This window comes from Schistocerca nitens, chromosome 7 (genome assembly GCF_023898315.1).
Source record: "Schistocerca nitens isolate TAMUIC-IGC-003100 chromosome 7, iqSchNite1.1, whole genome shotgun sequence".
Classification (NCBI taxonomy): Eukaryota; Metazoa; Arthropoda; class Insecta; order Orthoptera; family Acrididae; genus Schistocerca; species Schistocerca nitens.
This window is the reverse complement of record NC_064620.1, coordinates 75,024,577-75,051,139: the sequence shown is the minus strand read 5'-3', so window position 1 is coordinate 75,051,139 and position 26,563 is coordinate 75,024,577. Positions and strand designations below refer to the sequence as shown.

Below are 26,563 nucleotides of genomic sequence, written 5' to 3'. Positions count from 1 at the left end.
TTAGGTTTAAGTAGTTCTAAGGTCTAGGGGACTGATGACCATAGATGTTAAGTCCCATAGTGCTCAGAGCCATTTGAATTATTCCGTAATTTTGGCACTTTGTAGGAGATTCCTCAACTCTGCTCAGTCGTTTTCTGGTCGTTATTTCTAATCATATTATGGGCATTTGGAAAGAACTCTCAAGGGATTGCATTTTCCCGCCAAGGCCAGCTGCTGCGCGACGCATTCCGTCGCCGTCACGCGCTATGAGCAGACCTTCTGCTTCCGCGAGACAACCGCCATTCGGAAAGCGGTCACGTGCCAAGCTGCTCTTTGCGCGCTTTGGTGTGCCCTCGCTCGGCCGCCATCGCTAATCCGCTTACTGGCCCCGGGGCTCGCTGCGGGACTTGTGTGATTTAATAATCTGGCCGAGCGCGCCAATCGATGCGTGTGCTGTGGCTCCCTCTGGGCCGCCGAGACAGCATTCCATGTCGGGGGAAGATGCCTCCCAGGGACACGGAAACTGCTGCGCCTAATCTTACAAATGCTGCTGGTATTTATTCGTTCGTGTCGTAAAATGACAATGAAAACGTTGTAAAATAAAACCACACATTCAGTAAATGTAGCGTAACACCATCTGACGTCCAGCATAATAAATTGCCTTAATACTCGCAGACGGCAGAAAAGAGTATCTGTACTGAAGCGCCAAAGAAACTGTTACAGGCAGGCATATTCAAGTACACAGATATTTAAACATGCAAAATACGGCGTTGCGTTCGGCAACGTCTATATAAGACAACAAGGACCGGCGCAGTTATTAGATCTGCTTCTGCTGCTACAATTACAGTTTATCAAGAGTTAAGTAATTTTGAACGTGGTGTTATAGTCGGTGCTGGAGCAGTAGGACATATCGTCTCCGAGGTAGCGATGATGCGGCGATTTTCCCGTACGACTATTTCACGAGTGTACCGTGAGAATATCAGAAATCCGGTAGTAAAACATCAAATCTCCGACATCGCTGCTGCCGGAAAGGGATCCTGCAAAAACGGGACCACGGACGACTGAAGAAAATCATCCAACGTGACAGAAGTGCAAACCTTCCCCAAATTGCTGCAGACCATCAGCAAGTGTCAGCGTGCAAACCATTCAACGAAACATCATCGATATGGGCTTTCGGAGCCGAAGGCCCACTCGTGTACCCTTCATCACTGCACGACACAAAGCTTTACGCCTTGCCTGTGCCCGTCAACACCGACACTGGACTGTTGATAACTGGAAAAATGTTGCTTCGTCGGACGAGTCTCGTTTCAAATTGTATCGAGCGGATGGAGGTCTACGGTAAGGAGACAACCTCATGAATCTATGGACCCTGCAAATCAGCAGGGGACTGGGGACTCTGGCGGAGGCTCTGTAAAGCTGTGGGGCGCGTGCAGTTTGAGTGATATGGGACCCTTGATACGTCTAGATCCGACTCTGATAGATGACACGTACGCTAGCATCTTGTCTGATCACCTGCATCTCTTCATGTCCATTGTGCATTCCGACGGACTTGGGCAACTCCAGCAGGAAAATGCGACACCCCACATGTCCAGAATTGCTACAGAGTGGCTACAGGAACACTCTTCTGAGTTTAAACACTTCCGCTGGCCACCAGAGTCCCCAGTAATGAACATTATTGAGGATATCTGGGATGCCTTGCAACGTGCTGTTCACAAGAGATCTCCACCCCTCTTACGGATTTATGGACAGCCCTGCAGGACTCTTGGCGTCAGTTCCTTCCAACACTACTTCAGACTTTAGTCGAGTCCATACCACGTCGTCTTGGGCACATCTGGGTGCTCGCGGGGGGCCTACACGATATTAGGCAGGTGTACCAGTTTATTTGGCTCTTCAGTGTATAATAAACATTTATTTTAAATTTCCATAAAACAAGAGTTGCTAGAGATCCTTCATGTACATCCAATCTAACGTCTCACTTTCTTCATCAAGGCATTACTACTTCGTGTTTGCTCTGCACTGCGACGTTCAGTTTCACAATCGGTTTAGACACCTCCCCATGTTACAATTTGGATATAATAATTACCATGTGATATCTCTCTAGCTTTTCAAAGTTCTCTGGTTGTTACACCTTTCCGTTTTGCGACATCATCCCAAAACCAAGGTCGATGTTTTCTGTCACAATACGTCATATTCCATCATTAGCATTGGTAGAGTTCCTCCAGGCTGACGCATCGTTCTCGGAGGCTCGAGAGTACAGTCAAGGGATGACACGCTAAAGGAGCTAGAATGTACACCTCAAGCGGTGTTGAATGTCCTCGCAGCGGAATTAAGTTGCGGGAGTGCAGTACGTATTTCTATTTGGAAGTTAGGTATCTGAGTAATTGATGACTATCACAGAGTATACTTAATTATCTGTTTTAGATTAAATGCGCACATCTGCGTTTTTCCATTATTAGGCTTAAAGTCATCGTTTTCGTAGGAATTGGATAGTGCTTAAATGGCACGAATCATCTTGTTTCCTGTGTCAAATGGTTCAAATGGCTCTGAGCACTATGGGACTTAACTTCTGCGGTCATCAGTCCCCTAGAACTCAGAACTACTTAAACCTAACTAACCTAAGAACATCACACACATCCATGCCCGAGCCAGGATTCGAACCTGCGACCGTAGCGGTCGCGCGGTTCCAGACTGTAGCGCCTAGAACCGCTCGGCCACTGGGTCGTCAAAAGATTTTCATTACATGGCACCTACAGCAGTATGATTTCCTTATATTAATGCTCTGGTTTTGAGGTTTATAGTTACTCACCAGTATAGATGTTATATAACAGGGGTGGAAAGCAATTCCATTCCTTGTGTTAGCTAGTTTTTCTGTATTCTTCAATGGTTTTTTGTATGCTGCAAAATGACAAGACACGTCTATCAAGTAACGGACTTCCTGAACTTAATCGATAAGTCGTTACAGTTAGATACGACATGTTGAGATACTTTGAAAAACAAAAACTATAACGATAGAAATAAATCTTTTATGGTTGTATTTTGTTCATCTCTGACATGAAGACCGTAGAGAAAGACATTTAAATCAGCACAGTTGTAATTCGATTTCAGCTACAATGTTGCCAACATGTAACCGAACCTTCGGATGAGGTGACCGAACTCGGTGGCGCAGTGGTTAGCACACTGGACTCACACTCGGGAGGACGACGATTCAATCCCGCGTCCGGCCATTCTAATTTAGGTTTTCCGTGATTTCCCTAAATCTGTCCAGGCAAATGCTGGGATGGTTCCTTTGAAAGGGCACAGCCGATTTCCTTCCCCGTCCTTCCCTAATCCGATGAGACTGATGACCTCGCTGTTTGGTCTCTTCCCCCAAACTACCCAACCCTTCGGATGGGCTGAGGGGATTACAGTCAGTTCCACAAGAAAGTATACGCTGTTATCTGTATGAAATGAAAAACACTATTATAAGTATATGTTTACACAAAAACATTGGTTATTACTAATTGCACAATCACCTAATAGTTAATCCAATCGCCGTCATTATCTCTCCGGTAAGTCGTCCACGTTTCCAGCGTCTAAATATCGTTTGACCCACTACGCAACGAATGTCCTTGACTTTCTAAGAATTTTAGCAGCAGCTCCATATGAAAGCTTTGGTTCCTTTGGGTGGTTTACAAGGAACACTGCCTCGTGGCGCTTCACATTTAAGGGGCGTTCAAAAAGAAAGGAGACGGAGGCATAATTACAAAAACCAGTACCTTTTTGTTAGAAGAACTGACCCTGGCTGCTGAAACACTCGACCCACTGTGACACAAGGCGGTGAAAGGCTGTCTCGTAAAATTCCCGGGGCTGCGATGTTAACCAGTTCCGCATGTACAGTTGGACGTCGTCGTCGTCGTCCGAGATGAATCGTTCGCCCCCCCCCCCCCCCCCCCCCCCGAACCTTTTTAAGGGGGCCAAAAATGGCCCCCTTCTGATTCACGTCCTGCAGGACGGAACAACAGTGAATGCACAGCCTTAATCGCAAAGCTTGACCACCCTTCACCAAGCGATCAAATCGAAACGACCAGGCAATCTCACCCGTGGGGTCATCTGCTCCACGACAATGCAAAACCTCATACGGCCGACACAGTCGTGGCATTTCTGCAGAAATTCAGATGGGCGGTTCTCGGCCACTCCATGCAGTCCGGACACCTCTCCCTGTGACTACGTCATTTTTGGTCCCCTTAAAAAGGCTCTGAGAAGCAAACGATTCACCTCGGACGACGTCGTCCAGCTGTACGTGCAGAATTAATTAACATCGCAGCCCCGAGAATCTTATGAGATAGTCATTCACTGCCTTGTGTCGCAGTGGGACAAGTGGGTCAATACTTCTAACATACAGGTACTGATTTCTGTAATTACGCCTCCGGATCGTTTCTTTTTGAACGCTCCTTATATTTTGCACTCATTTAGAATTGCAACCGACAAAACAAAACATTCAACTCTCACACCGCTTATCTATACACTGTGCAAAATTGCATTTATTACAGCCGGCCGGTGTGGCCGTGCGGTTGTAGGCGCTTCAGTCTGGAATCGCGTGACCGCTACGGTCGCAGGTTCGAATGCTGCCTCGGGCATGGATGTGTGTAATGTCCTTAAGTTCGTTAGGTTTAATTAGTTCTAAGTTCTAGGCGACTGATGACCTTAGAAGTTAAGTCGCATAGTGCTCAGAGCCATGACCTTAGAAGTTAAGTCGCATAGTGCTCAGAGCCATTTTTTGCATTGATTACAGATTCGAGACCACTACCAGAGACGTCCCTGCGGACGTCACATTTAAAATTATGGTGTACACTTTCTTGTAGAACTGACTGCATATATAATGTTTAACGATCGTATGCCTCAACTCCCACTCACCTTGCAGTGTTCAAACCACGTTCGCTTTTTCCCCTCGTAGTACTGGACTCCAACGATGCTGGAACGTCCCTGCAATTTTCAAATAAGTAGAGAGGGGAATTTGGCGGGGCGGGTGCGAGTGCTGCTGCTTCACTACCAAGTGACGTCACACGAGTCTGGTAGAACTTCGATTATTAGTAATATTCGTGCACTTTACAGGGCTGAACTGCTCACACTCTAAACATGTTATTCTTGTGGTCACATTCAAATACATTCACTGCAATCCAACAACACGACGTTCGTGGGAATGTAGTTAATCCAGTTCTCACGTGGTGCGACGCGGGAGATGCGGGGAAACATCAAATCGTATTTCTTGTGTTTTGACTCAATTGTCTCATTTTCCAAACTTCTGCTGCATTCGCGTTTTGCGCACGAACGATTGAGTGCTGATGCACACGAACGACTGCACGTCGATGATTATACTTGTGTCACAATGTTTACAACACTTTTGCGGGCCCAAGATTGCCGCGGTTCCATCGCGTTAGATAGCCAGCCTCTCACTACTGATCACTTGGCGCCAAACAGATGGGAAATCAATAGTGCCACCTCACTACCAATAGTAGCGTGCTAGTGAATATGGAGCTTACAAACACCTAGGGTTCGTTTCATTGTGCTAAACTACTTGTGAATATACCAACAGACATTCATGCCATGTATGGATGTCGATTAATAATGCCTAAATTAGACCTTAATTTCATGCAAAAGGTGGTGTGAGAAATAAAGTTTCACGAAAGATTAAAAAGAATATTAAGTCTGAGCCTCGTTTGTCGTCGACATCGAGATCCTTAGAGACTGATGACTAGGTCATTGGCAATAGAATAGGGTACGGAAGCGAAAATGGTGACTTTAACGAGCCAGCGCTATCTCAAGTGACACAGAAAAATGGTGAGTCTACTTTAAAGGGGATTCGGAACTCGCTCCTTTGGCGTTCGAATTCAGTGCGTAATCACTGCCTCACTACAATCGGTGATGGGTTAAATTATCTGCCTGAGTGGAAAGATAGAATTTGCTTTTTGCAGGATACGTTGAAACATCTGACCCGTTCCGGACACACATCACATACACATATCTTCACTGTACATCTACAGTATCCCTTTTTTTTTTTTTTTTTTTTTTTTTTTTTTTTTTTTTTTTTTTTTTTTTTTTGCCCGCTCACAGAAACTGTCTTGGGTACTTACAGGAATTGAAGGAGCATTTTTTGCCAGATTTTTAATCATATCGTAAGCGTGTCGACGGCAAGTTAGAATGTTCTACTGTCGCGATTTTTTTGGAAAAAATCTGGAATCCTCAGAGAATTATGTTTTACCTAGAAAAATTGGATAATCTCAGGGAATTTCAGGAATTCACAAAATCACAAGAATTCAGCGTTTTTAATCTGCCATTGAAATTGAATATTATTGAGTTTTATAAACAACAAATTTTAAAATACTCAATATTTCGAAGTGTGTTTAAGTACATGAATATTATTCCATATAAATTATCGATATTTAAAAACTGCAGTTAAACTACTGATTATGGCTGGTACACAGCTTAGCTCAGAGGAAAGAACAGTCATTATTGTGGTATGCGCTGCCCCCTCCCTGCTCACCATTAATTTCCAACAGGGGCTTCATGACACCATCTTCCTCCGCACACCTGAAAATCTCAGGGATTTTTTTTCCAAGTGTGACTACTTCTTCTTAGCGATCACAGACCGTGTAGACCACGCGTTGCATCAAAGATCTGCTTCCACTGCCTTCTATCTCTCACAGTCTCTCCACCCTGTGGAAAGTCCTAATGCTGCGATGTTCTTCTCTATGTCATCTTTCCACCTTGTACGAAGTCGGCCCAATGGTCTTGTTGCCTGGAGGGTTCCTTCAAATGCTTTCTTGACGATTCTGTTATTTTCCATTCTAGCCACATGTCCAGTCCATTGCAGTCTCCTACTTTTTAATTTCTGTGTGATAGTCGGTTGCTTTATTAACTAAAAAAATTTCATTGTTCTTTCGAACTCTCCATACGCCATTCTCCGACACATGTCCCCAGATTTTTCTTGTTACTTTTCTATCGAAAACATTCAGTTTTTCTCTTCCATTCTTTGCAAATGTCCAGCTTTCTGAACCGTATAGTACTATGGGGCAGATTATAGTGTTGTATATTTTCATCTTTTTGGTGAGTAACAAAGCTTTTCTTTTTAGTGGGTTGTTTAGTGAGTACAGACATCTTGACCGTGGGCTACTTTTCGTTTATATCCATTGTTATAATATTTTTACTGTTGAAACGTGATCAAAGGTATTTAAACTGAAGAACTCTTCTGAATTTAGAATGTTGGTCAATTTCAAAGTAAGGATTTGGACTAGCCACCCTGATTACTCTTGCTTCCTTCCTTCCCTCTTCAAAAGTGATAAAAGACATTTGTGCCAGGGACATTATTTCTGTTACCTTCGTTACAGATACTTTCAGAAAATCTTACTCCATTAAATTACGTTTTAGTAAGTCACAACAACACGAATCTTTTGTCATTAATGTGTTCCACGCACTGAAATTCGTCATCCTATGCGATGCTGTTACATGTCAGATTGAGAATTCGTGCCGAGGATACGGGCATTTCTTTCTTGTGGCTCATGTTTTTATGAGCGTTGCAGTCGTAAACAACAAGGAATTCAATTTCCGCGGCGTTCTTGGGGTTAAATGTTGGTCGTTTGGGCAAATGTTACTGCTCTCCTGCGTCGCAGTCCCGCGGCCTGGAGTCCACAGTCGTAAAATCTCCGGCGGATTATACTACGTGACGTTCAGACGTAATGTCTTAATCGTTGTTATAAGTCGTAAAAATGCTCCGTCGTCTCCGTGTTCCACAGGTCTTACATCCGCCACTTTCCTCTGCTGGTCACGGGTTGGGGGTGCACTTTTGTGCAATCCCTACGAAACATCGCTTTGCCTGCTAGCTGTTTTTCACGGTTCTGTCGAGCTTCTTATCCTGCGCAGTCTGGCAGCGGTTGCGGAAAGCAAATACACGTTTTCGTTTCCAGTGAGTCGGCTGGACTCGATTCCTGGTAAATGCTCTGGAGTACTGACGACAATATGGTAGCGAATGAAGACTTTTGTAGTAAATGTTTTTGATTGTTGTAGACTAGTGGGCCATAGTGTAGCACACGGTGATAACAAGGAAATTACATTCAAATCCTATCTTAATCATTTGTGCAGACTACGTATTTCAGTCTTTTCTATGATTTTTTATTGTTTTATATCCACACGATGTATTTATTATTCACTGGTCTATAAATGGAGGCATAATGTGTTTCTGTGATACTCTGTGTCAGTTTCAGTAGAAATGAATTAACCAGTTGCGTATATGTTTAATGTTGAAACAGTTGTATAGTTAAGCACGTCAAATTAAAATGTTAACTGCAACTCCTATGAGTAATTTTTTAATGTCTTATTTAATTCCGTCAAGTCCGTGAATAGAAATAATAGTAAATATAATACCCCATCACGTCATTCTAACATAGGTTAATACGCACCTTTGGAGACTTGTAGTACTGTTCAAAATGGTTCAAATGGCTCTGAGCACTATGGGACTCAACTGCTGAGGTCATTAGTCCCCTAGAACTTAGAACTACTTAAACCTAATTAACCTAAGGACATCACACACATCCATGCCCGAAGCAGGATTCGAACCTGCGACCGTAGCGGTCTCGCGGTTCCGGACTGCAGCGCCAGAACCGCGCGGCCACTTCGGCCGGCTGTAGTACTGTAACAAACATGTTAGGTTAATGTGCACTTTGGAGTCATGCATGTAGTACTATAACAAACACGTTAAATTTTCAAAATGTAAGTGAAAATGTGGAAGTTTTTCATCAGTGTAGAAGACGAAAGTTGCATGATCAAGCGTACGTAATATTTTACTAGACTTCCTCTCATTCCTCAAACATTGTTTCATTAACCCCTCTGGAAGTATAGTTTATCTCGTAAAATGTAACAACTGTGTCGTTCTGTGACTATTAGGCGAAAAACGGAAGCAGATGTTAGCCCAGTATATCCGTGCAGCCTTTGAAAATAGAGTAGCTGCGAAATGTGCTGGACAAAATAAAAATAAAATTTTTGATTGACGACGAAATATTGTTAATTAATAATCCATGATCTAGTCGTTTCCAATTCGTTACTGTAATTTGAGGGAATATTCACCGACAGCACAACTATTCTGAAATATCCGGAGTTTTCTCATGGCCATAGTGATAAGAGGTGGAAGGATAGATTATATATTTAGAGCTCATTCGTCATATAGGGAAATTACGCCTGAAAGCGCAGTAAAAGAATAATTGACTTTTCTCTTGTATTGAAACATGAGCAAAATCATTAAGTTTTTTCTGAGTCCAAAGAGGTTCATTCGTCAACGTTTAACGCAGTTTCAGATACTGGGATCAGTATTTAATCGTGATCGTGTGCACAGTGACTTTGCCACATGTTAAAAGTACATTAATTACCAATGGTGGAAAGGATTTTCATGTTGGCGTTTTATTTGAAGACTGCAAACGATGTGGCATGTGGCGTAGTTCGTCTGACACTTGGTTAATATTTAAGGGGGAAGGAGTGGAGCGATTAAAAATTCCGTCAGTACGTCATCCAGATTTACATTTGTTTCTTTGGTGACATGGGTTTTCAGAGAAATAGGCCGTGGTCCAAAGCATATTTTCTGCCTGTGTCTCCTATATAACAGGAGACTGCCTCAGAAGCAGTGGAGATGTCTGTAGGCGATTCTCCTACGTAAACTGCTTTTTAACAGCGAATCAATGTGCACACTACTTTCTCAGGCAGGCAAAACCGGCAAACTATTTGCCTAAAACAGTCGATTCGTGACGTCATTTAACCATGACCTAAGATGTTATGGAACTATACAGTAGTGTAGAAGAATAGGTGCTGTTACCACTATTTACCAATAAGCTCCGTAGCTTCTTCTATTTCATTTTGGCATGTTCTGCTTGCTGTGCAAGTGCAGTGTACAGTCATTCGCTTTTAAAGGCAGTTCACATTAGCTACACGTATCTTCATTTCCTCTGGGGATGTTTTCCCCAGAGGGAGAGGAAACACCAACACAGAAACATGTATTAAACTTCGACCTAATTCTCAGAAGACAGGTGTGACTAAGGCTGTAAATACTGGCCTTGAAAGTCTACGTTATATCATTTACGTTTATTGTTTTCCGAGAATAATTTCAAGTGAATACCGGAATGGTTCCTTCAGCAAGACTACGGCCTTCTCGCTCCCCAGTCTATTCTGCATATACAGGGTGAGTCACCTAACATTACCGCCGGATATATTTCGTAAACCACATCAAATACTGACGAATCGATTCCACAGACTGAACGTGAGGAGAGGGGCTAGTGTAATTGGTTAATACAAACCATAAAAAAATGCACGGAAGTATGTTTTAACACAAACCTACGTTTTTTTAAATGGAATCCCGTTAGTTTTGTTAGCATATCTGAACATATAAACAAATTCGTAATCAGTGCCTTTTGTTGCATTGTAAAATGTTAATTACATCCGGAGATATTGTAACCTAAAGTTGATTCTTGAGTACCACTCCTCCGCTGTTCGATCGTGTGTATCGGAGAGCACCGAATTACGTAGGGATCCAAAGGGAACGGTGATGGACCTTAGGTACAGAAGAGACTGGAACAGCACATTACGTCCACATGCTAACACCTTTTTATTGGTCTTCTTCACTGACGCACATGCACGTTACCATGAGGGGTGAGGTACACGTTCGACGGGCGTTTCATAGGACGTGGAGGACGCATAAATTGGCCAGCCCGTTTTCCTGATCTTACACCTCTGGACTTCTTTCTGTGGGGTACGTTAAAGGAGAATGTGTACCGTGGTGTGCCTACAACCCCAGAGGATATGAAACAACGCATTGTGGCAGCCTGCGGCGACATTACACCAGGTGTACTGCGGCGTGTACGACATTCATTACGCCAGAGACTGCAATTGTGTGCAGCAAATGATGGCCACTGTGGTGTCACAGCCAGACACCACACGTGCTAGGTGGTAGCTTAAATCGGCCGCGGTCCTGTAGTACATGTCGGACCCGCGTGTCGCCACTGTGTGATCGCAAACCTAGCGCCACCACAAGGCAGGTCTCGAGAGACTGACTCGAACTCAGCCCAGTTGTACGGACGACAGAGCTAGCGACTAGACGTACGAAGCCTTTCTCTCTCATTAGCCGAGAGACAGAATAGCCTTCAGCTAAGTTAATGGCTACGAACTAGCAAGGCGCCATTAGCCTTACAGTGATTGTAATTAGAGTCTCACTTGTGTTCACCATAGAGATGTACAAGAAGAAATTAAAGATAAGTATATGAGAAGCTCCGTTCTTTTCTTCATAGCATTAATTACGTATCCTGTTCCAGTACTTCACGCCCGTCTGCGTTAGTCTCGCGTGCCTTTTTAAGCCACCTCTATCTACAAGGTGTTGGCCCAGCTGCCGACACATCAGCCACCACATTGAACATCTATTGGCCTGACATGTCGGGACACACTCTATTCCACTCCGTAATTGAAAACGGAAACCACGTGTGTACGTGTACCACACCCCTCATGGTAATGTACATGTGCGTCAGTGAAAAATACCAATAAAAAGGTGTTAGCATGTGGACGTAATGTGCTGTTCCAGTCTCTTCCGTACCTAAGGTCCATCACCGTTCCCTTTGGATCCCTACGTAATTCGGTGCTCTCCGATACACACGATGGAACAGTGGTACTCAAGCGTCAACTTTAGGTTACAATATCTCCGGATGTAATTAACATTTTACAATGCAACAAACGGCACTGATTACGTATTTGTTTAAATGTTCAGATGTGCTAACAAAACTAATGGCGTTCCATTTAAAAAAAAACGTAGGTTTGTGTTAAAAAACATACTTCCGTGAATTTTTTTATGGTTTGTATTAACCAATTACACTAGCCCCTCTCCTCACGTTCGGTCTGTGGAATCGATTCGTCAGTATTTGATGTGGTTTACGAAATATATCCAGCGGTAACGTTAGGTGACTCACCCTGTATATTCCGCTGATAATTCTACAGCATATGGCGGAGGGTACCCTGCACGAACGTTATACATTATTCTAGTCCAGTCTTAGCTTTTAATCTTCCCCTAATGACACCTACTTCAACGATGCGTCAAATTCGCAAGTTCTATGTTTGTTTTAAGCAAATGCAACGTTTCATTTGCGATAGTCGGTCGCAACTCCGCCGACTGTACCCGTATTCGAAAACTTGATAACAAGAAAGTATTACTAGACATTTTTTAGAAAAACCGGTAAGTGGAGTAGAGCATCGCGACATGTTAAAAAAACATCGCGGTTGTCTAGGTAGGGGTATTGCGTGCTACTATGATATTACCATAAGAGGAATACGGAGACACGCACCATTCATGCACGGAGGGGGAAAGTGTTACTTGAAACACCCACCACCAAACACCAAGAGGTGTGTTCATCCTCTGATTAGTTAATTACGCCATTCCATTCCTATGGAATTCCTATTGTCAAGTTTCTTAAAGGTGCATTGGTAGCGAAACGGGCAATTAATTCGTGTGTTACGAACTGTCATCGACTTTCTTATCCGTAGACCCATTGCAACAGTTTTAAACACGATTGAATAATAATTTTTACGTTTGTTAGCACCGTACCTTTGTATGTACTTAACATTGCTCCCAAGAGTTTGTTTCTCTTGATGACCAAAGTAGGGTTCCCTTCCCGTCTTGAGCGGTTGAATTTGCTGTGTGGATTCCGCTTCTATAAACAGTGGGGAAACCTTGTGTGTATAATAGCTGCCCAAGTAATCTACAGAACTGATTTTTCTGATATGCATGCAAAAAAAGAGGCTATGCACTCAAGGATAAGAAATAGCGTGATAGGAGTATATGATAACAAATTTAGATCGAATCCAGTGCGCCTTTTTACAGTTAAGGGTGCCAGAATATTCGCATCAATACGCAGTGTAACGCCCTATGGCGGCAACACAGGTGTGTATTATGGCATTCGAACGATCGTAAAGGTGCCGAATGGCATCCTGCGATAGATTGTCCCAAGTACCTTGCGCATTTTGTTGCAATTCGGCAGTGGTTCTCGCATAGCCCAGGAGAAAGAGTTAAGGTCCCGATGAGGCGCTTCTTAGATCTAGCCGGGCGTTCTACATATTTCATATTACAAATTATACGTTAAACGTAATGTATATAACATCGATTACTACATTTAGAAATTACAGTAGCGCCGATAAAAACACTCAAGTTCACAGTCTCTCAAGATAAATGCAAATAGTAAATGCAGATTGCGGGAAGGAAGGTTTTAACTGTGTGTGCTGGGAGCAATGGGCGTCTGAGAAAAATTCGGAAGTGGGACGGAAAGAGGAAGGTGATAACAGGCAGTTAATGAAGATGGAAAATAAAGACGCGTGAGTCGTATAGAAAGGAAGAAGTGTAACTGGAAGAAGAATGAAGAACTGGCTTTGCTGTCGCTTAGTATTCAGAACTCTCAGCACATGCGAGAGAGAAGCTCCAGAAAGAGGCAGCAAGGTGCGTAAAAGGCGTTTCTTGTTAGCAAGATAGACCAGCAGATATGCTGAATGAGGCTTTTAAGTGCGAAGCGTTATCGCGCCCGAGAGTGGCTGCTACTCTTGACTACAGTGCGCAAGCAAAATCAAGACAAGGTCGTCCACCAGTTGATGCGAATGAATGCCGCTTCTTTCTCCTACATACCGAAGCAAAGAGATTGATAGGGACGACACGTGACGTTTTCAATTTGTCGGTTACAATTACTTTTTATCATAGTAAGGGATAAAAAGGTAGATTATTGCTGTAAATGGTAGTGACAGAAGTACCATCAAATTTTTCGTACTAATGATAAGAAATATCTACTGCATTTAATGGATATGAGACTAGATTGTGAGAAACTGGACAGTAATCGGTTGTGTTCGAATGGGTGAATTAGTGTAATGGTGCACAAGCAAAAGAAAGCTGATAAAAGACGACAGTTTTGAGGTCGAATGCGTAGGTGCATTAATAATTTTAACACACACACACACACACACACACACACACACACACACACACACACACACACACACACCGAATTACAGCAAATGTTTTAAACGAAGAAAAGAAGAAAAATTATGGATTCATACAGAATGGGGTACACAAAATTATATGAATCAGTTCATATTTGCTGGTATTGCTCTCTATATTTGTAGAAAAAGATCGTTTTAATATTTCATATAAACTTCTATGTCACAAAATTAATTCTGCTCGCCGCAGAAAAGTATGACTCCTTTAATCTGCTCACTAGCTTTACTGCAGTGTCTTTCGAGAAAAAATAATTAAAAACTGCTGTGTGAGTTTAACTGTAGCGTCGTATGAGGAATACATGCCATGTATGACACTTTTTCCTTGTATTCCTTATGTGTCTACTTGCTACTGCTAGTTGTTAATGTGTACAGGGAAATTAAATTAAGTCATTTTCATGAATAAATCCAATAGGGCAATAAATCATCTCACGATGTGGACAATGAATTTTATAAAATTGATTTTTCTTCATCAAAGAGTGGTATGTTTTAATATTGTTCCTTTACATAAATGCACACAGTAGCAAGAGATAATTTTTTGACAGCAAATATAGAAAAGCTCCCTATCGGAGGTTCGAGTCTTCCCTCGGACATGGGTGTGTATGTTGTCCGTAGCGTAGGTTAAAGTTAGATTAAGTAGCGTGTAAGCCTAGCGACCGATGACATTAGTAGTTTGGTCCCGTAGGAACTTACTACAAATGTCCAAATAGAAAACCTTAACTAACATACAGTATTATTCTACTGTAGCTGAGGACGTTCCATGTTTGTATACTCGTTTCCTATGGCCTGAGATGAATACTGGCTCTGCGTTCACTTAGTGGCATACGTTTGTTTGGCTAGTCTAGTGTAAGGGCTGATGCGCTTCATTTGTCCCTGAATGTACGTAAAGTAACTGAAGTTATTCATTAATCACTGTGGACAGGAGTTAAATGTTATCAACTGAGAGAATGTCAGGAAATCTGAAGAACGTGTCTCATATTATGAAGTATGTTGCACTCAACGCGATCGATTAATGTTAAAGAATGTAGCTTTTAAGTAGCTCCCATAACTGAGAGTTTCTACATACAGCTGGCCGTGGTGGCCGAGCGGTTCTAGGCGCTTCAGTCTGGAACCGAGCGACCGCAACGGTCACAGGTTCGAATCCTGCCTCGGGCATGGCTGTGTGTGATGTCCTTAGGTTAGTTAGGTTTAAGTAATTCTAGTGCTCAGAGCCATTTGAACCATTTTCTACATACAACCCGTTGTTTTATGTGAGACATGTGAAAAAAGAAATTTAATTTTTTATCTCATACTATTTATTTAACAACAGTTTCTTCACCATAAGAGCTGTAAAAATAATGAAAACGTTAATGGTGTGTTATATGCCGTTTGGTGTTTAATAGCTACTTCATTGTTCTTTTGCAGTTCAACTTCGTTGGAAAACTTTTAGGACCAAAGGGCAACTCTATGAAGAGACTACAAGAAGATACGATGACGAAAATGGCGGTTCTTGGGCGAGGCTCCATGAAAGACAAGCAAAAAGTAAGTTCACCTCTATAAATTAGATTATCGTACATAAATTTCTTTTGTGGTTTCGTATTCTGTCGTGTTCGTCTGATGAATATTTACTTGCTGTGCTGTAAATCGTGCCCGACGGTTTAATCGGTTGGAAACGACCCTTAGGTATATGCACCATCCATTCCAGTATCTGCCTTTTTTAGGTGAATTTTTATCTCGAACACAAACGAGAAACGTGAAGAGATTTCATAAAACACACTCAAGACGTATGTACTGGGCAGTAGTAACCGGTTGCCAAATGTCAGAAGCGCGGTCCTGGTTGTGATGGATTGCCAGTGCTTTTGGATTTCGTTTCTTTCAAGTACCGGCAGAATTGTTGAGCACGGTGACTAGTGCGTGATCAACGTGAATGATTTAGATGGTTATTTGGGCCGGTACCAGTTTAGAATGTAATGATGTAATGTAGATGGTAATTTGTCTTCCCCCAGCGAGATACGCAAAATAATTCGTGGACCGCCTATCCTTGAAATAGTGATTTCCTAGTTGCGCGTATCAGTAATGTCGGATATTCCGCGTATACCTTATGAAATGTATGGCTTGTGCCATCGTCATGGCTTTAATATCTGTTCGTAAATTGTCAGTTCTCCACAAGTAATACACTTCACATTTCTTGCGGAGCATTAAAGCTTTCAATCCCCCCCTCTCTCTCTCTCTCTGGCTTTTGTGAACAGTAGTACATGTTCTGGAATTTCTAACGACCTCTATGCCCGTAATTGAAGCATAGATTTCAGAAACGTAAGCACTAATGGACCGTGCTTGCTGCCATTTGCACAGAGTTCGTGCTTGAGAAGGAAGCAGCAGTAGAAATTCGGGCACGTTGCCGAGTGCAGGGAAGGGACTCAGTTAAGAAAACTACCTGGCCCCACAGCCGTTGCATTTCGCCAGTGCGTTTAAAGTTAAAACAGGGAAGCGGTGGCGACGCACTGAATGCTAAAAGGGAGCGTGGCGGCAACTTGCTAGCAGAGCAGCAGGCATCCAGAGCCGCGCCAAGTTACCTTGGCGGTGCAATTCTTAGCGGCCATTTAGCATCCTCAACTTCAGCTCAACGGGGCTGCGAGAACAAGCCGCGTCTGAGCGTGAGTGTGGACTGTGCCAAGGTTGCGGCTGGGTGGAAGGTGGCTAAGGAAATGCTACCTTTATTGCTAAAGAAATATTACAAAATATTCCACCTATTTTGAAGTTTTTTCCCTTCATTTATCACAGAATTTTCTGGAGTCATTCAGTCAACAGAACGTGCAGTACTTGACAGACTGTTCCTAAGCACAAGCTGTGTACATCGATAAACAGTTATTTGAGTTTGGCAGGGCAACTCGGAACTAGGAAGTTCTATCTTCTTAGTGTGTTACCAACAAAAGAGAACGGATTTTCGTTTTGTGTTTCGTGCGAAACATATGTAATTATTAAGGGGATTGCTTAAATATTTCGTGTACGAAATTGAAGTTATTGCAGTGTAAATACTTTGCTGCTGCAAACACACATGTGATTCAACTATGGTGTTGCGGCTAATTATGTTCTATACAGTATCGTTTGTAAGTAAATAATGGCAGTTTGTGACTTACCTACGTTCTTTGTCGGAAGTGACCCGACTTACGCAGATTAAGGAAAGAGGAGCCGAGAGGAGAAGGAAAAGCGAAAAGTGCGCGAACATTAACTCTGTTGAAAGTCTCTTCGAGTTTGCTGCCGGAGTATTGGAGTATCGTCCCTGAGTGCGATATATCGTTGGGGGCGGCGCATGCGTCGTGTACGGTACGGTGGCCTATGTAGGATGTCGACTGGCAGCGTGGCGTCAGTCTCAGCGGGACCCAACAGCAGAATCAGCGTTCTCCTATAGATGGCTACCAGCTGGATCGCCGAAATATCGAAACGAGTTGATTTTAGGATCCCGCAGCAAACCCGAAGAGATTTTAATTACTTTTACGCCGGGAAAGCCTACGATGTCACAGTAACTGTGTTGGCAACAGGTTTTCTGGCGCTTGAAATACTGTTGACAGAACATCTCCCCCCTGCGGGTCCGGGGATTAGAATAGATCCGAGGTATTCCTGCCTGTCAAGAGGCGACTAAAAGGAGTCCACTCGTTTTGGCCTTCATGTGATGGTCCCCTGTAGGGCTTCACCTCTATTTCTCAAAATTTTCCCGAAGAGCAGCAAATTGGGGAAGGGCGCCTTACATGGTGCATAGTGCCCACCATGTGCTGAGACCTCTCGCATCCTTAGTCAACGTGGATCTGCACTTCCGCTCATTCCCCAGCTGTCGGGCATGGCCACCCTCCTGGGTGCGTTTTTCTCCATCCTTTGTGCAGTGTCACTATCTGCGCTGTCGACGATAATGGACTTCTTAGTTCGTTTGCGGCTGATAACTAGCACAGTAGCCAGTCCGTTGTGGTGGGGGCACCATGTACCCTGTTGGTTGTAGCCCCCTGACCACACAGGGATCGCTCTGCTGATGACTGCGCCGTTAACTCCCCACGTATGCCAAGGAGTAGATGCCCATCACCCTGGGGTTTCGGGACTCACTGCAGTGGCCATCCTGTCAGGTGGTCTTTGCTGCTACTGGCTGGCGCTCATGGGAGGGGGGGGGGGGGGGACTGGACTGGTCGGAGTGAGTGCATCAGGGTGGATGATACGCCATGAAGCGTAGTACGTCATCTCTTACTGATGGTCAAACACCAGCAGTCTCCAAGCGATGAAGGTCGCCAGGCGAATGATGGCAGCAAAGCTTATTCACCACGGTACCTCGTATGTACGAAAGTTGATGGGAATCTATCTTGTCAATGAAACCTCAGTTTTTTGTGCAGCATTTAGAGGACAAGTTTGGGTAGATGGAGGGCTTGTCCAAAATGCGGTCAGGATCGGTCCTGATCAAAACAGCATCGTCTGCCCAGTCACAGGATTTATTCGCCTGTGACAAGTTGGGGGATGTTTCTGTTTCCATCAAGCCCCATAAGAGCTTAAATATGGTCCAGGGTATTATATTCCACAGTGACCTTCTTTTGCAGTCTGACGATGACCTGCGCGCCGATTTATAACGGCGAGTTGTCCATTTCGTCCGGCGCGTCCACCAGGCTCTGAGGGATAATGATGTTGCCACCGGTGCCTTCATCTTGGCCTTCGGGGTTGACACATTACCTGTGCTTTGAGTGCTGGAAGTTCGGCTGCATGTCTTCCCACTGTACTTCCAGAGTCACCTGACTGCATTCTGGACGTCCTTCACATCTCAATACTCCCTGTGCCCCACCTCCCATCTGTGTCAGCTGTGGAGAGCACCATTTGCCTTGCTCGCCAGACTGCAGGATTCTCCAGAAAGAAAGAAAAACAGTGGAATACAAGACCCTGGACTGACTGACCTAAACTGAGACTAAGAAAAACTACGAGAGGCTACATTCTGTGCATATGACATCAACCTACAACCGCTACGACAACGGTTCTACCATCTTCCCTTCTGCCGCGTACAGTTGGCTCTCGGAGCCGTCAGACTCCACCTACCCCCTTGATGGTGGGGGCACTTCCCTCCCTGTTGGTCCTGCTCAACCTACTTCCGGAGCAACACCCCTTCCCCCCAACCTTCAGGGATGTCAGTCCCCACTTGCCAGCCAGAGAAGCGTAAGTCTTCTTCGGCTCCTGTCGCCAGGAAGGGATCCCTCGGGTGACACCCTTCCCAGGTTCCTACCAGTGGCAAAACTCACACCTGCCAGTAGCTGTAACAACCAAAGGTAGCTGGCCATAGGGCATCACGGTCCTCCTCAGTCGTTGACACTGAATCAGTGAAGCCCTCCCAGCCATACAAACGTAAGGAGCAGTGAGAGAAACCTAAAAAGAAAAAGATCCCCAAGAACCAAGGCACTGCGGTGGCACCCACACCACCACCTACAAGCTCTGTGTCTGAGGATGAGGTGGAGATTCTGGCGCCCGCTGAGGACCTAGATCTCGCTGGGCCCTCAGACAGAATGGATGTCTATCATTCAGCTACTGCTCTGGTGGCAACTTTCGAACCTGCATTGTAGACTGCCTCATTGAGTGTTCACTCCTTCCCAGTCTCACGACCACGTAATTCTCCAGTGGAATTGCGGCGGTTTTTTCCACCACCAGGCAGAGGTATGGCAGCTGTTGTGCTTAACACCTGCTTTCTGCATTGCCCTCCGGGAAACCTCGTTCTCAGCAATGCGGACCCCTTGCCCTCCGCAGCTATAAGGGATATTGCAGGCACTGTAGTGACTATAATAGAGTGTCAGTTGGAGTTTGTGTCTATGTCCTGAACTCAGTATGTAGTGAACCTGTGCCACTTCAAACCCCTCTTGAAGCTGTGGCTGTCAGGATAACGATGACGCAGGAAATAACTGTTTGCAATGTATATCTTCCTCGAGGTGGTGCAGTACCCTGAAGACATTGGCTGCACTGATTGATCAACTCTGTAAAACTTTCCTATTTTTGGGAGATTTTAACGGGCATAACACATTGTGGGGTGGCTCCATGCTTTCTGGCTTAGGTAGGGAGTTCGAAAATTTACTATCACAACTCGACCTCTGCCTCTTAAGTACTGGGGCCACCACACATTTCGGTGCGGCTTATGGTAGTTACTCGCCCATTGATCTTTCAATTTGCAGTCCTGGCCTTCTCCCATCTATCCACTGGAGAGCACATGACGACCTGTGTGGTTGTGACCACTTCCCCATCTTCCTGTCACTCCCCTGGCGTCATTCCCACGGACGCCTACCCAGATGTGCTCTAAACAAGGGAGACTGGGAAGCCTTCACCTCTGAATCTCTCCCACGTGGTGCCATCGACGTAGTCGTTGAGCAGGTCACTGCAGCGATCGTTTCTGCGGCGGAAAATGCGATCCCTCGTTCTTTAGGGTGCCCCGGCGAAAGACAGTCTCTTGGTGGTCGCCGAAAGTCGCTGAGGCAGTTAAAGAGCGTCGGCGAGGTCTACAGCGAATTAAGTGGCAGCCTTCTCTAGTGCACCTAATAGCCTTTATGCAGCTCCGTGCCCGCGTTCTCGATCTGATAAAATGACGGAAACAGGGCTGTTGGGAGAGATACATGTCGACCATTGTGTGTCATACATCACCTTCCCAAGTCTGGACGAAGATCAGACCTCTTTATGGGTACTAGACCCTACAGGTGTCCCTGGCTTTAACGTCAGTGGTGTGTTATCTACGGACGCAAACTTGATTGCCGAGCACTTCGCTGAGCACTATGCTCGAGCCTCTGCGTTGGAGAACTACCCCCCAGCCTCTCGCACCCTCATACGACAGTTGGGAAGGAAAGTCCTCTCGTTCACTACACGCCACAGTGAATCCTATAACGCCCCATTTACAGAGTGGGAGCTACTCAGCGCCCTTGCACATTGCCCCAACACAGCACCTGGGCTGAATTGGATCCACAGTCAGATGATTAAACATCTCTCATCTGACTACAAGCGACATATCCTCGTCATCTTCAACCGGATTTGGTGCGATGGCGTCTTTCCATCGCAATGGCGGGAGAGCACCATCATTCCGGTGCTCAAACCCGGTCAAAACACGCTTTATATGGATAGCTATCAGCCCATCAGCTCACCAACTTTCCTTGTAAGATGTTGGAACGTATGGTGTGCCGGTGGTTGGGTTGGGTCCTGGAGTCACGTGACCTACTGGCTCCATGTCAGGGCGGCTTCCGCCATGGTCGCTCTACCACTGATAATCTTGGAATCTTGGGCCCCTCGAGTCTTCCATCCGAACAGCCTTTTCCAGACGCCAACATCTGGGTGCCGTCTTTTTTGACTTAAATGAAGCATACGACACGACCTGGCGACATCATATTCTTGCCACATTGTGTGTGTTGTCTCTGAGGCCCGCTCCCGATTTTTATCCAAAACTTCCTGTCGCTATGTACTTTCCGTGTCCAAGTCTGTGCCTCCCATAGTTTCTCCCGTATTCAGGAGAAATTCGTTCCCGCAGTGCACTGTATTAATTTTCTATTTTTAGTGGCTATTAACGGTCTAGCAGCATCTGTTGGGTCGCCGATCTCACCTTCTCTGTATGCGGATGACTTCTGGATTTCGTACTGCTCCTCCAGTACTGGTGTTGCTGAGCGGGGCCTACAGGAGCCATTCACAAGGCGCAGTCATGGGCTCAATCCCACGGCTTCGTTTTCAGCCGCGAAGTCGTGTGTCATGCATTTCTGTCGACGTCGCACCTTTCATCCAGAACCAGAACTTTACCTTAATGACGATCCACTCACTGTAGTGGAGACATAATGATTCTTAGGACTGCTTTCGACGCGCAATTGACTTGGCTACCTCACCTTCGTCAGCTTAAACGGTAGTGCTGGCAGCATCTCAATGTCCTCCGCTGCCTGAGCAACACCAAGTGGGGTGCAGATCGCTCCGCTGCAGCTCTACAGAGTTCTTGTTCAATCCCGCCTGGACTATGGGAGTCTGGTTTACGGTTCGGTGGCGCTCTCAGCGTTGCGTTAACTCGACCCAGTGCACCACTGTGGCGTTCGCCTAGCGACGTGAGCCTTTAAAACGAGTCCGGTGACCAGTGTCCTGGTGGAAGACAGAGCCCCTCGCCAGTTATGTTGCACACGTTTGTAGTTCTCCTGCGCATCCGAATTACCGTGTCGTTTTCCCAACCACGGCGGTTCATCTTTCGAATCGGCGGCTCAGGTCAGGGCTTATGATTGTGGTCCGCGTCCCTTCTGGCTGGAGTTCTTCCTGTTACCACCTCTCGTCGAGGTCCAGTCACGTACACCTCCATCGTGTACACCTAGGCCGGAGATTCTTCTGGACCTTTCGCATGGCCCTAAGGACTCCGTTAACCCCGCAGCTCTCCGCTATCACTTCCTCTTGATTCTCGACTTGTACTGGGGCCATGAAGTTGTTTACACCGACGGCACGATGGCTTGACGGACAGGTAGTTCTGGCATATGTTCATGGAGGTCATATTGAACAGCATTCCTTGCCCGATTGCTGCAGTGTTTTCACTGCAGAGCTGGCGGCCATATCTCTTGCTCTTGAACACGTCCGCTCAGGCCCTGACGAGTCATTTCTCCTGTGTACTGACTCCTTGAGCAGCCTGCAAGCTGTCGACCACTGCTACCCTCGGCATCCTTTGGTTGCGTCCATTCAGGAGTCCATCTATGCCCAAGAACGGACCCGTCGTTGAGTGGTGTTTCTGTAGACCCCAGGACACGTCGGAATCCGAGTTAACTAACTTGCCGACAGGCTGGCCAAACAGGCTACGAGGAAACCGCTTCTGGAGATGAGCATCTCCGAAACTGACCTGCGTTCTGTTTTACGCCGCAGAGTTTTTCGGCTTTGGGAAACGGAATGGCATAACGGTACGCAGAACAGACTGCGTGTCATTAAGCAGATTACAAATGTGTGGAAGTCTTCTATGCGGTCCTCTCACAGGGAATCAGTTGTCGTCTGACGGCCCTGCATTGGCCATACGTGGCTAACGCTTGGTTCGCTCCTCCGTTGCATGGACTCACCTCGGTGTCGCTGTGGCTCAGAAATGACAGTCGTGCACCTGTTGCTCGACTGCCCAGTTTTAGCTGCTCTGCGGTGGACTTTAACTTTCCCAGCACCCTATCTTGAGTGTTGGGCGAAAATGCCTCAAGAGCAGCTTTAGTTTTACTTTTTATTCGTGAGGTGGGTTTTATCATCTAGCGCATGTACTTTGTCCCTCTATATCCTGCACCCTAGTGTTACAGGAGTGGAGGTTTTAATGTGTTGCAGAATGTCGGCTGGCTTCTCCTTTTTATTCTCATGGTCAGCCAGCCATGGAAATCAGCTGCCTTGTTTTGAACTCTTCTACTTATTTTTTTGCGTGTCTCTGTAGTTTTCTTGTCTGATTTTGTCCATTTTAGTGTTTGTTGCCCTTGTGGTTTTCTCCTTTCTTCCAGCTATCTTTTGTATGTCTCGATTATTATACTCCCACCCTTGTGGAATTATTTTAATCGGAACGAGGGACCGATTACTTAGCAGTTTGGTCCCTCCCTTCTGCTGTTAAACCAACCAACGGAACATCTACCTAACAAGTCGGTACGGCTTGCCGTACCACCAGTTCTAGGAAGTCTTTGGACGACTGTCTACTGTCGTTCGGGTGCCTCTCACCATCCCATTATTTATGGCGCACAACGAGATTTTGCAGCATGCTTCGCACTCTTTATGAAGCGAGCGTTCGACTGGCGCACCTACGCACTGTGTATCCGTCTTCGGGAATAGTGTGTGTACCCACTGTACGCTTTGTGTCACAGAAACGACTTAACCAGTCATCTTCCTGAGGTGATATACAGGGTGATTCAAAAAGAATACCACAACTTTAGGAATTTAAAACTCTGCAACGACAAAAGGCAGAGCTAAGCACTATCTGTCGGCGAATTAAGGGAGCTATAAAGTTTCATTTAGTTGTACATTTGTTCGCTTGAGGCGCTGTTGACTAGGCGTCAGCGTCACTTGATGCTAAGATGGCGACCGGTCAACAGAAAGCTTTTTGTGTTATTGAGTACGGCAGAAGTGAATCGACGACAGTTGTTGAGCGTGCATTTCGAACGAAGTATGGTGTTAAACCTCCTGATAGGTGGTGTATTAAACGTTGGTATAAACAGTTTACAGAGAATGGGTGTTTGTGCAAAGGGAAAAGTTCTGGACGGCCGAGAACGAGTGATGAAAATGTAGCACGCATCCAGCAAGCATTTGTTCGCAGCCCAGGAAAATCGACTCGCAGAGCTAGCAGAGATCTGCAAACTCCACAATCAACTGTATGGAGAGTCCTACGAAAAAGGTTAGTTATGAAACCTTATCGTCTGAACGTCAACTACCCGAGGCGATGGATCGGCCGCCAGGCAGCCCGTGACAGAGCACTTCATCACTGGCCTCCAAGAAGCCCTGATCTTACCCCCTGCGATTTTTTCTTATGGGGGTATGTTAGGGATATGGTGTTTCGGCCACCTCTCCCAGCCACCATTGATGATTGGAAACGAGAAATAACAGCAGCTATCCAAACTGTTACGCCTGATATGCTGCAGAGAGTGTGGAACGAGTTGGAGTATCGGGTTGATATTGCTCGAGTGTCTGGAGGGGGCCATATTGAACATCTCTGAACTTGTTTTTGAGTGAAAAAAAAAACATTTTTAAATACTCTTTGTAATGATGTATAACAGAAGGTTATATTATGTTTCTTTCATTAAATACACATTTTTAAAGTTGTGGTATTCTTTTTGAATCACCCTGTATTATGCAGAAAGATGGTGATTTATTTCTTTTCTTTAATAGAAGTACGGTTAATACGTTTCGAACTCTTACGAATAAAATAAAGGGACTAGTTACTGTTGCATCACCACTATTAAATGGTTTACAATTTTTGTTCTCACTCTTCTTATCACCAGCGGCCATATTGTGGTTAAACTACAGCCTAGCACACGTTAGGGACTCTACGGTGAATTGTTATTGACTACTGTTTCACTGAATGTGAGACAAGTTACCAGCGACAGCTCTTCCGCCTCATCTGCAAAATACGCATGTTTGTTAAGTAATTGGTCGGCGATAAGGCAGCGCTGTGTAGCAGTTTACAATTTTCCTGCGGATGAACAGTGGTCTGTGTAAACAGTACGGGTACGGATTTTTTGAAACCACTCGAATGTCCCCTGTTGCTTCAGACGATTTCAAGAATGTCTATTGTGTCCGGTTTAACACTGTTTTGAAGTTGTGATTATTATTATTCTTTACTTTCTCAGACGTTAAGTCTGGTTAAAAATGAAAAGTGGCGCGGACCTTGATCAGGCGTCACTTCCTTTTAACTGTATGGTATGTGTTATATTGCATTTAGGAACTTTCGGGTAATTGAACATGTATCAATAATTACTGATTTCTGTAGTTGTATATATACGTTTGGATGTAGCTCGCCGGCCGCGGTGGTCTCGCGGTTCTAGGCGCTCAGTCCGGAGCCGCGCAACTGCTACGGTCGCAGGTTCGAATCCTGCCTCGGGCATGGATGTGTGTGATGTCCTTAGGTTAGTTAGGTTTAAGTAGTTCTAAGTTCTAGGGGACTGATGACCACAGATGTTAAGTCCCATAGTGCTCAGAGCCATTTGAACCATTTTTTGGATGTAGCTCTATTGCATTGATGTACTGGTGGATATTGTGTGGTATGACTCCTGTAGTTGATAGTATAATTGGTATGATGTCAACGTTATCCTGGTGCCACATGTCTTTGACTTCCTCAGCCAGTTGGATGTATTTTTCAATTTTTTCTCCTGTTTTCTTTTGTATATTTGTTGTATTGGGTATGGATATTTCGATTAGTTGTGTTAATTTCTTCTTTTTATTGGTGAGTATGATGTCAGGTTTGTTATGTGGCGTTGTTTTATCTGTTATAGTGGTTCTGTTCCAGTATAATTTGTGTTCATCATTCTCCAGTACATTTTGTGGTGCATACTTGTATGTAGGAACTTGTTGTTTTAAAAGTTTATGTTGTAAGGCAAGCTGTTGATGTATTATTTTTGCGACATTGTCATGTCTTCTGGGGTATTCTGTATTTGCTAGTATTGTACATCCGCTTCTGATGTGATCTACTGTTTCTATTTGTTGTTTACAAAGTCTGCATTTATCTGTTGTGGTATTGGGATCTTTAATAATATGCTTGCTTGTAATACCTGGTGTTTATTGTTTGATCCTGTATTGCAATCATGAATCCTTCTGTCTCACTGTATATATTGCCTTTTCTTAGCCATGTGTTGGATGTGTCTTGATCGATGTGTGGCTGTGTTAGATGATACGGGTGCTTGCCATGAAGTGTTTTCTTTTTCCAATTTACTTTCTTCGTATCTGTTGATGTTATGTGGTCTAACGGGTTGTAGAGGTGGTTATGAAATTGTAGTGGTGTAGCCGATGTATTTATATGAGTGATTGCTTTGTGTATTTTGCTAGTTTCTGCTCGTTCTATAAAGAATCTTCTTAAATTGTCTACCTGTCCATAATGTAGGTTTTTTATATCGATAAATCCCCTTCCTCC

At 44.7% G+C, this 26,563-nt stretch overlaps 1 protein-coding gene across 1 annotated transcript in view; it reads left to right on the top strand.

Annotated features, from left to right (window-relative positions):
- LOC126195479 (KH domain-containing, RNA-binding, signal transduction-associated protein 3-like) overlaps nucleotides 1-26,563 on the top strand; it is a 580,765-nt gene that overhangs the window by 446,273 nt on the left and 107,929 nt on the right. Inside the window, exon 3 of the mRNA XM_049934109.1 lies at nucleotides 15,415-15,531. Coding sequence (XP_049790066.1) covers nucleotides 15,415-15,531 — 117 coding nt within the window. The remainder of the gene's footprint in view (nucleotides 1-15,414; nucleotides 15,532-26,563) is intronic.